This window comes from Actinia tenebrosa, unplaced genomic scaffold, assembly GCF_029948245.1.
Source record: "Actinia tenebrosa isolate PJP-AT-01 unplaced genomic scaffold, QUT_ActTen_1.0 PGA_scaffold4__44_contigs__length_22323623, whole genome shotgun sequence".
Lineage (NCBI taxonomy): Eukaryota > Metazoa > Cnidaria > Anthozoa > Actiniaria > Actiniidae > Actinia > Actinia tenebrosa.
In genome coordinates, this window is record NW_028292581.1 from 6112623 (window position 1) to 6124821 (window position 12199).

General features: G+C 35.5%; 2 protein-coding genes across 5 annotated transcripts; both read left to right on the forward strand.

Moving 5' to 3' along the window:
- Positions 1–724: 724 nt before the first annotated feature.
- Positions 725–5437, forward strand: LOC116290329 (uncharacterized). Of its 4 annotated transcripts, none has more exons than XM_031697333.2 (8): positions 725–826; positions 935–1023; positions 1642–1989; positions 2267–2311; positions 3287–3365; positions 3443–3502; positions 3579–3641; positions 4026–5437. In XM_031697333.2, exons 3-8 carry the CDS (start codon positions 1840–1842, stop codon positions 4055–4057), a joined length of 429 nt encoding a protein of 142 aa, XP_031553193.1. In that variant the 5' UTR covers positions 725–826; positions 935–1023; positions 1642–1839; the 3' UTR covers positions 4058–5437. The 4 variants fall into 4 exon arrangements, with proteins under 4 accessions (XP_031553193.1, XP_088893359.1, XP_031553192.1 ...); XM_089037233.1 differs by lacking the exon at positions 935–1023 and adding an exon at positions 1074–1548 and having other exon boundaries at positions 751–826; XM_031697332.2 differs by lacking the exon at positions 725–826 and having other exon boundaries at positions 833–1023.
- A 330-nt stretch (positions 5438–5767) lies between these two features.
- LOC116290332 (uncharacterized) lies at positions 5768–10428 on the forward strand. The gene is made up of 4 exons (XM_031697336.2): positions 5768–5944; positions 7879–8184; positions 8770–8973; positions 9677–10428. The coding sequence occupies exons 1-4, from the start codon at positions 5867–5869 to the stop codon at positions 9842–9844; spliced, it is 756 nt and encodes a 251-aa protein (XP_031553196.1). The 5' UTR covers positions 5768–5866; the 3' UTR covers positions 9845–10428.
- The last annotated feature ends 1771 nt before the right edge of the window (positions 10429–12199 follow it).

Below are 12199 nucleotides of genomic sequence, written 5' to 3' on the forward strand. Positions count from 1 at the left end.
AGTATTACCGCATGCGCAATATAGACCATTAATTTCAAGAAGAGAATGTTCTTGACTTCATTTTCTTACCACAATTAATCACTGAAAAATTATTATGCTTCACTAAGAGTAAAGAGTGAATTTTTAGTACTTTTAGGACTAACATCTTATAGCTTGTTTCAAAAACCAAGAGAAGAAGTAACACACAGTATTAACATTTAAATTCAGTCAAATTATTCTCTTTTGCAATTGGAGGAAATGAAATTGATAGCTCAAAAACATTCAAAAGAGAATATATAGTAATATAAAATAATAATAGTTTGCTAGCTTGACAAGTTAATATATGCGTTGGCATGCTTGGATGCAAGCAGCGGTGCGGATAGCTCAAAAACATTCAAAAGAGAATATATAGTAATATAAAATAATAATAGTTTGCTAGCTTGACAAGTTAATATATGCGTTGGCATGCTTGGATGCAAGCAGCTGTACGGATAGCTCAAAAACATTCAAAAGAGAATATATAGTAATATAAAATAATAATAGTTTGCTAGCTTGACAAGTTAATATATGCGTTGGCATGCTTAGATGCAAGCAGCGGTGCGGATAGCTCAAAAACATTCAAGAGAGAATATATAGTAATATAAAATAATAATAGTTTGCTAGCTTGACAAGTTAATATATGCGTTGGCATGCTTGGATGCAAGCAGCAGTGCGGATAGCTCAAAAACATTCAAAAGAGAATATATAGTAATATAAAATAATAATAGTTTGCTAGCATGACAAGTTAATATATGCGTTGGCATGCTAGGGGATGCAAGCAGCTGTGCGGAGCGGTTCTCATAGAAAAGTAAAGCAATAGCGATATCAAACTAAACATAGTTAGAAGCACAACGTTTTCCAGTCTCAAAGGGGAACGGAGAACGATCTGAACTGAGTTCCATTTCATTTCACATAGGTGTTTAATATCATCAATCAGACGAAGAAATGTCACAGTCAGTTTACGATCGACTTTCACCAGGAAATACTCTACTATGGCAAACTTTAGTAAGTTTTAATGTTTTAATTTCCATTTTCTTTTCTTTGTGTTTTGAAAGCAACCCAAGCGTCTCCAGGGATTTTACAGAAGAAAAAGTCTCTTAGTAAAATGAATAGACAGCTGGAAGAAAGCAGACTAATGAAGAGCCTTGCGATAAAATTTCCGTGAATTTTACAGGAAATTTATGAAACATTTTAATGACTGAAGAATTGAACAAGAAGAACAGGAAAAAGAAGAAAGAGAATATTGCTTAGAAGGACTTAGAAGAAGTTAGAAGAAGAAGAAAACTGAAGAAGAAGAAGAAGAACACGAAGAATAATAAGAAGAAGAAAACGAAGAAGACAAAAACAAGAACGAAAACAAGAATGAGAGCAGAAGAAGAACAAGAACAAGAACAAGAACAAGAACAAGAACGAGAACAAGAACGAGAACAAGAACGAGAACAAGAACAACAACACGAAGAAGGAATATAATATAATTACAATTAAGATGAAGAAAAAAAGGGAAGAAAGAAAAGAAAGATATAGTTTAGGGCAAGCAATAAGTATTTTTCCTTTGGTCAATAATAGTATTATTTATTTTGATGTAATTGTTTATTTCACACTTACGTATATATCTTTTTTCAGATTCGTGTTCAGATTAAATCTTGTACAATTTGGTATCGAGTTGGACTGCATTCTGCAATGAAGAGACTTAATTAGTGAAGCCAGAGGTGACTCCTACAAGCATAAAAATCCTTCGGTCATAGCAAAATGGAGAATGGCTCTCTGCAGATTACATTTTGAAGTTCAGAAACATAAAAGTATAAGAAGAATAATACCCGAATGGTACACAGACCGTGTGGTCAAGATTTCATCCGCACTCGAGAGAGTGAAATGATGAAAGCGCGCTGTGTGCGTGGAGGCGGAAAAGAAGATCGTGATAATTCAACAGAAAATAACGACGTTAAAAGACTTTTTGATGCAGCAAAAATGGTAGGTTGACCAATTCAGTTTTTTTTTTTTCAAAATAAAATGTTATAGAAAGTTATAGTTAACGATATATTTTTGCTTTTGTAATTGGGTTTTTTGCAATTACAGTAGTTGTAGTTCTGTTAGAGTTTGTGGTTTTAGTGAGAACTCTTTCGCGGGAGCCATCATTAATCTTAGTGTCGGTCCCAGATTCCCTTATATTGATTTACTCGTTCGTGTATAGCCGCGCGGGCTCTCTGTTCTAGGGCCGAAAGATAATCGCCAACATCTCTCTCGACAGAATCCGGCTTTCAGCAAAAGCAAATCAGTAAAAGCTTCTTCTGTAGTACGTACATACGTTCATATATTGTTATGCCACTGTAGAAAGGTTAAAGTACAGCATAGCTAAGTATATAGTATCAATTTATGCTTTTCTTATACTTGAAAACTACAAGGGAACCCTAAAAGGCGTTTACCTTAGACGCTCCCCCCCCCCCCCCCCCCCACTATTAGTTTACTACCCGTGGCTGAACACATCCAATTCAAGATTTTTCCACTCCTAACTTATAAACTTTATAGTCTTCTATCGCCGATTTGATTTGCCTCTAGCTTACAATCCTTCAAGAAATCTTCGGCCATAGATTTTTTGTTGTTGCTCAGCACCTGAACTTTGGAACGCATTTCCTTAGATAGATAGTTTGTTTATAGATGCTTTTATTTAATGACAGGGTTAACTTGGTTAATCCTTTCAGGAAATATATAATAATTTAGCGTTATCAATTAAAAGGAGCCCTAAAGGGTGAGGCCTTCAATGTTCTACTTGACAAACACAACTGGATCAAATCTTAAAACACATTTATTTAAATTTGCCGGCTTTCTGCAAATATTCTTTACATCAATCTACATCAGCTTAGTTTTTAATGTATCATTTTTCACCTCGTTATTGTATTTGATTTTCACTTGGATAGTCGCTATATATATCGATTATTATCATTATTATTGCATTATTATTATTTCATAATTTAGAATACTTTTAAGAATTTCAAATTAAGACAATTCTAAACTATGAGGTCGAGTATTTTATCTCGTCAGTGAAAGTGTATAGCTATAGGTATGTAACTGCAAACGTATTGAAAGCAATTGCTACATGCATCGCATCCTGCTGTAGACGTTTATGCAATATATAATGAAAAGAAGCATAGCAGAACTCTATAGAACAACTCTAAAATAACGATGAAGGCCATCTATCTCCTCTATCCATTGTTGGCAATGATAAATCAGTTTGAATTTGGTCACCATCTTTTTTCTCTTTTCCATTTAGAGTCCATATCATGGCATCTTTAGCCGATCTTCCACCCCTCGGCTTTACATCAAGGGGGCACAGAGTGATGCACCCAGAAGTAAGCTACTCATTTTATTCATATTTCTTCGCAAGAAGTAAGCCAAGAAAAATGACTTTTTTCATTCAATTATACAGGGTCATGGGGAAATTTTACCTGGTTATACATCTCGAGGGCAGAGAGTCATGCAGCCAGAAGTAAGTTCTCATTTAACTCATTCCTTCGAAGTAATAAGCCAAGAAAAATGACTTTTTTTTTCATTCAATTATACAGGATCATGGGGAAATTTTACCTGGTTATACATCTCGAGGGCAGAGAGTCATGCAGCCTGCAGAAGTAAGTTCTTATGTATTTCATGTAAGTCAGTCTTTTCTTTGGGATTGCTGCTCTAGCTTTCCTCTCGCCTCTATATTAACAAAATGAATTTGAATATGATCTGTGAGTTACCCTTGTCCTGACTTTGATCCGCCCAGAAATGTTTGCAGAACCTCATATTGAAACTAAAAGATTACGTTTAGGATATTCTGGCCACAAATGCATGTGTGCTTGTTCAACGTTAAGCAATCAGCAGAACAATGGATTGTTTTGTAGATTTTAAATGAAAAATAATATCTTCAGCTTTGTATTGACTTTTTAGTCATTGTTGGCATCAAATAGAATGTGGGTTGTTGATTCACGACTTCACTACTCATCTTATATCCTGGTTTGTTGATTTGACAGGATCAACAAGAAGAAATGAATGCACCTCCTGACTATGACATTCAAGAATATATTACTGAAGAGCTGTAAATTTAGTACGTTCAAAAATTAGAAAAATAGATAGAACTATATCTTTCTTTCATCCTTCTCTCAAGCATGGACAAGTCCCCAAGGACTGGAATAGAAATTTACACTATATGTCATACCAGTTTGATGCCAATATTCAAAGTGAAAGGAGACTGAAGGAAAGCCAATAGCTACAGACGTACCATCTAGGTACTTAGTTCGATAGTACTGACAATAACATCACTGCAGAAATAATATGAAAAGCAAACTCTTCCTTAGGTTTCTGCCTTAACGGAATCTCAAGTGATAACTGATCATAACAGAACATGCCTATCTTGCTCTGGTCAGACCAAAACCGACTAGAGTACACCATCAGCACATGGGACCCTCATCAGAATTTTTCTCAAAGTTGAAGCTTTTTCAGGTTTTTCTTTACAGCGTTCGCTTAGATCGATTATTCACTGTGATGATCAATACTCTAACATTATTACACCACAAAACAGTTCTATCCATTCAATTCACAAAAAGACCTCTGCTAGCAGGGTAAAAAGTAGCAAGACTTTTAGTTAAATATGATGTGATTACTAAGATTGTCAAACACCTCAGCTCATAGAACCTGAACTACCTTCGTTGAAACCGGCAAAGCAGGGGCGGCGGAAGCTGAAAAATGTTGGGGGGGCACTCCAATATTTCACGGTACCTTGAAATGACCCCCCCCCCCTGTTTAGCTTGATTACAAACGTGTATGTGTGATATTTCAATCAGTAACATTTTGCGCGCATTAAACCACTTGCAATTGTGCTGAGAGACACAAAAATGATGCAAGTCGTCGCTAGATATATCGTATCTTTTTTAGATACAAAAAATTATGTAATATCAAAATAATAAATAATGGTAATCATAACCAAATCTCATGCGTTTTTTTTTTTTTTGTGTGTGTGTGAGGCATTATATTCTGGGGGGGCCAGGCCCCCCCCCAAAATCTAGTGGGGGGGCCAGTGCCCCCCCGGCTCCCCCGCTTCCGCCGCCCCTGCAAAGGGAAACTAGACAATACTATCCTAAGTAGTATTAACGTAGTTAGCCAAGAGCAATTCTTATGAAAACAGCTTTATGACAAAAACATGCACAGTGAAAGAATGGTGAAAGAATTTTTTCAAAGTCATAAAGCAAAAGAAAATAATATTAGTGTCTAGCTAGTCGTCCGATGAAACAATTATAGGATGAGAGGTTTACCATGACTTTTACGGACCTTTATTGTCTATTGGAATAAAAAAGTTAGGATTTCTGACACGTGCTATGAATTTTAGACACGATTGGAAATATGTACTACTTAATAAAAGGTAAATAAAAATGTATAGAAAACTAAAACAAAATGTCTAGTGAAATATCGGGGCCAGAAAAAACCAGTGAATATGGCATTTTATTGAAATTTTTGATGAATCTCCATACATTTCCTAATAGCAGGACACCACAGAAACCAAGCTTGGGCTACCTGTGCGGGGACGAGACGAGTAGCGGAAATAGACTGATATTTCCTTTTGTTTTTGATATATAAATTCAAATTTATATATCAAAAATATTGTTAGAAGATTATTAAAAACAGTTAGTGAGAAAAGTGGGTCCAGTTCTGGACTGTGTGGATAAGGGCTGGGAGCCACATGAGCGATTTCCCCCAGCCCCTCCCCCCTTATGAGTAAGTATAGCGTTTAGTTCCAGTGCTGGCCTGTCCCGCAGTCGAATAAACAATCTCAGGTATAAACTCTGTCCAAAGCTGCTTGATTTTCTTCGAAAAGACCATGGCTTTGCTTTTTCGGGGTGAATCAAGACGGAAGATCTTTAGACATCACCTGTTTTGGATCAAGATAGCTGAAATCGTAAGTAATTCCCTTTTCAAAAACCTTAGAATTATTCAATACCGCGCTTGGCCGACCAACGATGCGAACTCAGCCCAAAACAATTGTCTCATAAATAAAACAATTCCTGGCTTAAATGCGGTTTAATAATGATTTACTTAAACGGTGTATTGTTGTTTTATAATATTTTGCTTTTCATCTTCTGTAGCCAGCAATATTGTAAAGTTTTTCAAAGTGTAGAGGACCGTTGTTCGAGTAATTGGATAACAGCATGTGCTTTCTTGATTTCAATAGACCACCTCGATCAGTTATCACAATAACACTAGTTTCCTTTGATTCAAATCATGATAACCATAATAGATAATATATAACTTTATTCATGCTTTTTAATAAGGGCATATTATTAAATAAATGTTCCTAATAATGGCCCAAAATCGAGGAAGTGACATATTCTAGAAGAGATTGTGGAAGAGTTACTTTTATATAATGGTGCATGACGGCAATTCATTGATGGGTCCTAGCATGTTTGTTTTTGAACTCCAATGTCCTAATTTATATTTGTAAGGCAACACTAAGTCTTGTTGTATTATTAGTGATCTGTTTTAACAGCTCGTGATTTTTAAAATAAACTCCTTGGTATATCTTACCTCCACTGAGGCAGGCAGTATACTGCTAATTGAAAGTCCCTATCTTTATTATTACCCCATTCATTAGTATATGTAATAGGACTCCATGCTGTCCAATTAAGAAATAATTGGACGAGAAAAATTCTGAGGACTTACAAAATTGGATGAGGCTGTAGGCTGTCAGTCCAATTTGGCAGTCAGAGGAATTTTTCAAGTCTAATTATTTCTTGATTGGGAAGCATGAAATCCCATTACCTATTAATTATATAGCTGCCTAAATAATCCCATACCAACAAGACATGTCCAATTAATATGATGGTAATTGAACTGAGTGGAGTGCAATTTGTATAGGAAATCGCACGATCTTCTCATACAATTTGGAAATTAATAGACACGAGTAATGTTTTGTAAGTTCTTGTAATTGCACGAGCCTTTAGGCGAGTGCAATTAAAGAACTTTCAAAACATTATGAGTGTCTATTAATTCCAAATCGTACGAGAAGGTCGTGCGATTTTTTGTTTATATAGTTCACTCAACAAAATTTCAGTAAAAAATGCGAAGCGACGCTGTTCATCTTTGTCTATTTGGCGGCCAATTTTCAGTCCATCGCGCAACTGAAATGCATAAAAAAGATTAGTTCTTATGGCTTTATAATTTTATTTATGTTTTTTTAAGTATAAAATGATAGAAAATAATTGTTTTGGCCGTGTTGCCATAGCGACTTAATTCGGTACTCCTACGGAGTACAATTAACGCTATAATTGTACTCCTCTCGACCAATCAGAGTTGAGTAATTTTGTTGAGTGTACTATAAGGTCTGAAATCAAACGCGCAATTACAAAATCGCACAACCGCGTAGCGGGAGTGCGATTTGTAATTGCAAGTTTGATTTCAGACCAAAATTGCACGACACGAAGTTCAATTACCACTTAATCATATCTTTCTTGTCATCATACACAAGAAAAAGACATAATAAAGAGTGCAGAATAATCAATTTAATGTAGTAGAAGAACTAAATGCAAACAAAAAAAAAACATCTAAAAAAATTTTTTTGTTGTTGATTTTTTTGTTTTATTTTGCTTTATTTTATTGTTTTAAAAAAAATTTTTTAGGATGCGATTAAGAGCTCGTAAGGATGCGATTTGGGAATTAATCGCACTCCTTTCAACCAATTGCAGGATTTGGTAGTGATTACAAAAAGGATGTGATTAAGAAAATATTTGGACAGTTACCTATATGAGATTAATGAGAAGCTATATAATAATAATTATTATTCATATTTCTAATGCTTAAAAAAAATTCAGCATCCTTTTCCTCTATTTATGTCAGGTTCTTCCCCTGTTGATGTTTCCTTTCTGTGTGGTTTATGAAGACCAAGGTAGTCTACATACTAAAGACAAAATATACTGGTTCAACATCACTGTTAAATACCCATTTAAGTACTATGAGAACATTACAGCTATCTACACGGAGGAAGAGACTCCTTTAAAGTTCAGTTTTGATGGTGCTATAAATATTTGTGCACAGTTGTTTGTTGCTGTTTCAGTCCTGTCGATGATGGTGGCTCTTGTGATGGTCGTATTCTCAATTATTGTCCACAAGGCAGATTCAATGGCAAGGCCAGTTATGTATTCTGTAAGTACAATGAGTGCTAATGTTACCTGTAACTTCTGATAAATGTGACTCTCTTACTGAAGTCGTATTTCTTTTAGGGGATGGGGGGGGGGGGGGGGGGGAGGGGGGGAGGGGGAGGGGCTGGGAATCAACTGTAACCTAGTGGTAGTGAACTAGTTTTTCTATCACCTCTGAGGTCTCAAAATCTAATTCACATGTTAGTAGAGTTTGTTACAGTCTCTCACTTGATTCTTAAAAGGGTTTTTGTCTGGTCCTCCACTTTTCGTTCCTCCACAATTATGCATGTTTATTTTTCCTATGAAATTTCAAATTTAGAGAGCATGCGTAGAAAAAATGATGTGAGTGTTTTAGATCTACTCTCATCTTAGATGGTATATTGACCAATCAGAGTGCATTAAAGAAGTACTGTAGGTTATTTTAAGTTATTACCTATTCTAAAAATATATGTTATGCACCTATTCCAAAAATTGTTGCACTGGCTGAAAGTAACATGAAACATGAAAGAAGCATGAAACTGATGACCGAAAGGAATGCTGGATTGTCTTGTAATTTATTCAAAACAGACTTATTTCTATTGGATTTCAGGAACTCTTTTCTGCCATAATTGTTTCCTTTCTTCTTGTTATGAGCACCAGCCTGTGGCTGTACAATGTCTTTACTCTGAGGAAAGAAGTTGAAGGAGAGTTAAATAGATTTGCAAGTTATGCAAAAAGCAACTGTGTTGATGGCCAGGAAGATTGCAATCCAATCAAGAAGTTTCCAGATTATACCACTCTATTCCTGTCTGTGGTAAGTATCATTGATAGAATTGATTTTTCTTTGAAATACCTATATTATTGTAAAATCTTTGTTACACGGCCTGGATTTATACTCATATGGGTTATACTATAACGGTTTTTGATTGGCTCATATAACTAGGAGAGTTTATGTTCGTAAAAGATATTAATAATGGTGCTGTTGATTTTGATAATTATGTGATGATGTTGTTATGATAATATGATGATGTCCTTGATGATTATCAAGAGAATATGAACTAAGAGAAGGAATCCTACCCATATAGCCTTGTAACCATCATGTGCACAGTTTGATGCTATTTTTACCTTGGAGACATTTTGAGCAAAGAACCTGATTGGCTGATTTCTTGAGGGTAGGTGGCTTCCAGTCTTGCAGTAAACAAAGCCTTTGTTTTTGTCGTGGACGTGTCCTAAAATGAGGCATTAAAGAGAAGCATGATTATCGCGCGGGCATGGTAACGAGTTAAAAATAGCATCAATGATGCTAAAGATAGCATCGAAGTGTGCACATGATGGGGCATGGGGATTCCTTCTCTTAGTTCATTTTCTCTTGTGATTATGATATGATGGTTATGTTGTTGTTGAAGATGATGATGACGATGATGATGATGATGATGATGAGCAATTTGCAAACAATAACCTTACATTCTTTTTTTGCATCTCTATTATTATTATGACCTGAAAATGTTCTTTTACAGGGTTTTGGTTTTGTAACCTTTCTGGTTTGGTTGGTAAATACTGTATTAGTTTATCGGGATATTCTTCAACCAGTACAAGAAGATACCAATGGTAATAATGCACTAATATGGGCTCAGGAGCTTCCAGACACCCATAACAGAAATCCAGAGCCAGCACAATCTTCTTAAAAATTAATGTTCTTTTAGTCATGCATGGATAAAAATTGCATAAAGGGTTGCCAAAGTCGATCAAGATTGCCATTATATTACCATATAATCTTCTTGCCTGACAGCATTTTCATTACACATAGTCAGTCTTAGGAAAAACTAGAGTATGGGATGGGATGCTAGTCTTAGGTGAGCTCTATCTAGCAGTTCCAAGGTTGAGGAAAAAACTGGGTTGAGTTGGTATTGCAGTGCATTGTGGGGCTGTTTTGGGGGACATTTCCAAGACATGGTGTCTATTTAGTCCCCTAAAATAGTCCCAAAATGCATTGCAGTGCCATCTCAACATAGTTCTCCCCTCAACCAGTGAATGGCTAATTAGGAAGGGTATTCCTCATGATATAAGTTTGACATATGACATAGATTTTATCAGAGACATGACATAGCTTAGGGCTTGTCATCAGGTTGCATGTGAAATGTTTAGATAATTTTACTCATCCAAAAGATGTTTCCTGAATTTGCTTGTCTAAGTGACCACAAACAATGTCCCCAAGGTTGGACTTGATAAAATAAAGTAAATACATAGCCTGTGTAGCGGCTCTTGGGGAGGGGGTTGGGGCGGGGGGGTGGGTTGCGCCCCCTGCTGCCCACTCGCCCCAACCCCCCTCCCCAAGAGCCGCTATGTAGGCTAATGAACGCATAAATAAAAAGTGAAATCTTGATTTAGGACTACTTTTTTGCAGTCACCAGGCATCCCAGCCATGTTTTAGACAAATTTGATAGGAAATATAGGCAAGTTCTAAATATAGGAAAATATACGATTTTCCCCAAAAAATATAGGCTTTTTAAACATTAAATAGTAAACAATAAACACACTATTATTGTTAAGACATGCATGTGAAATTTTAATTTGTTTGATCAAAACTGTTGTTATTTTATTGTGTAACACTGTTAACAGTTGTTATACTTAAATTGGTATCTTTATCATGCATATCAACCTCTGAACATGTCTATTAACTAGACTTTATTTTCTGTTTTCGCATTCCTCTCTTGGGAACTAGAAAGGGCTGTTTTAACGCAACCAGTCGTCCTATTTATAGGAAATATAGGAGATTTTCTTTAAATATAGGCTCTTTATAGGATCAGTATACAAATTATAGGAAATAATTAGGATGAATAAGAGGTCTGGGATGCCTGGGTCACTCAAGTCAATAGAAAAAGGTCTACTTACATATAAGTTTTATAACTCCTTGGATTAGAGTGAAGTCATTAAACCCGTGCAATAGATATTAGACCAAAACACTTTAGTAAACCCTAATTCCACTGTTTTCTTTTGTGTCTATTTGACTATTACACGTTGACGAATAATTTTCATTTCATGGGTTAAATGCCTTCACTCTATATCTAATATTTTAGGAATATATAATTATCATAGAACATATCACTGACAATCTATTATGAAAATCTAGATTGGCATAAATAATAACTTAATTACTCCACTGCCTAAGTTTTTAGAATCAGCTTGGAAAGGAAGAATTGTTTTTGTAGTCCAGGATATTTTGGAATATTAGTTAGGGGTAATTTCATGTTTTTTTAAGGAAATTATACAAAGGATATGACTGTATTGCTTGCAAAAACCATGAAGCAATACTATTATTATTATTAGTGGCCCATTCTTAGTATTTTTTTAGTATTTTTTTATATCTAACCATTTCATGACCTACACAGGTCTACTCTCTTTGACTGCGTTCATATTGTATGGCAGAGGGGGAGGGGGGGGGGGGGGGGGGGGGGGGGAGTGGCAATTGAAGTGGCAAAAAGTGGTGAAAATTTGAAATGTCCAGAATAATTCTTAACAACCCCTCTTAAAGTCATGCACAAAAATACAATCCCCCCTAAACAAGGTTTGTAGCTTCTTCCAAAATTGTGCACCCCCCCTCATTTTTCTGATAAAAATTTGCCCATCCCCCCTTTTCCTACCAAAATTTTCCTGATCCCCCCTCAATTTCACCTGCCCCCCCCCCCCCCCCCCCCCACCTCTGCCATACATTATGAATGCAGCCTTTGTGTCAATATCGTAAAAAAAATTGAAAGACTTTGTACTTCTTTGCCATCTTTTTTTTTTTTTTTAACAAAATTTAATGTACTTTTTTAAAAGTTCTTATTTTACACATGCTTTTGCATCGTTTTATATATTTTTTCTCTCGCAGAAATGTATTATATATGTAACAGTAAAAAGTAGTTTGTAAACAATTATATGACAGAGGCTCAGATATTTTTATGCTGACAAAAATGTGCCAACCATTTATACTTTGCCTGAAATTGAAAACAAAACCATGCAGCTCAATAATTACAAGTGTAATTAACTTTTATCATATT

Excerpts from the sequence above, each read along its gene's own strand:
- LOC116290332 (XM_031697336.2), top strand. The coding sequence starts at position 5,867 with ATGGCTTTGCTTTTTCGGGGTGAATCAAGACGGAAGATCTTTAGACAT. Across the intron at positions 5,945-7,878 it reads GGATCAAGATAGCTGAAATC|GTTCTTCCCCTGTTGATGTT; the intron begins GTAAGTAATTCC and ends TATTTATGTCAG. Across the intron at positions 8,185-8,769 it reads CAAGGCCAGTTATGTATTCT|GAACTCTTTTCTGCCATAAT; the intron begins GTAAGTACAATG and ends ATTGGATTTCAG.
- LOC116290329 (XM_031697333.2), top strand. The coding sequence starts at position 1,840 with ATGGTACACAGACCGTGTGGTCAAGATTTCATCCGCACTCGAGAGAGT. Across the intron at positions 3,366-3,442 it reads ACAGAGTGATGCACCCAGAA|GGTCATGGGGAAATTTTACC; the intron begins GTAAGCTACTCA and ends TCAATTATACAG. Across the intron at positions 3,642-4,025 it reads GAGTCATGCAGCCTGCAGAA|GATCAACAAGAAGAAATGAA; the intron begins GTAAGTTCTTAT and ends TTGATTTGACAG.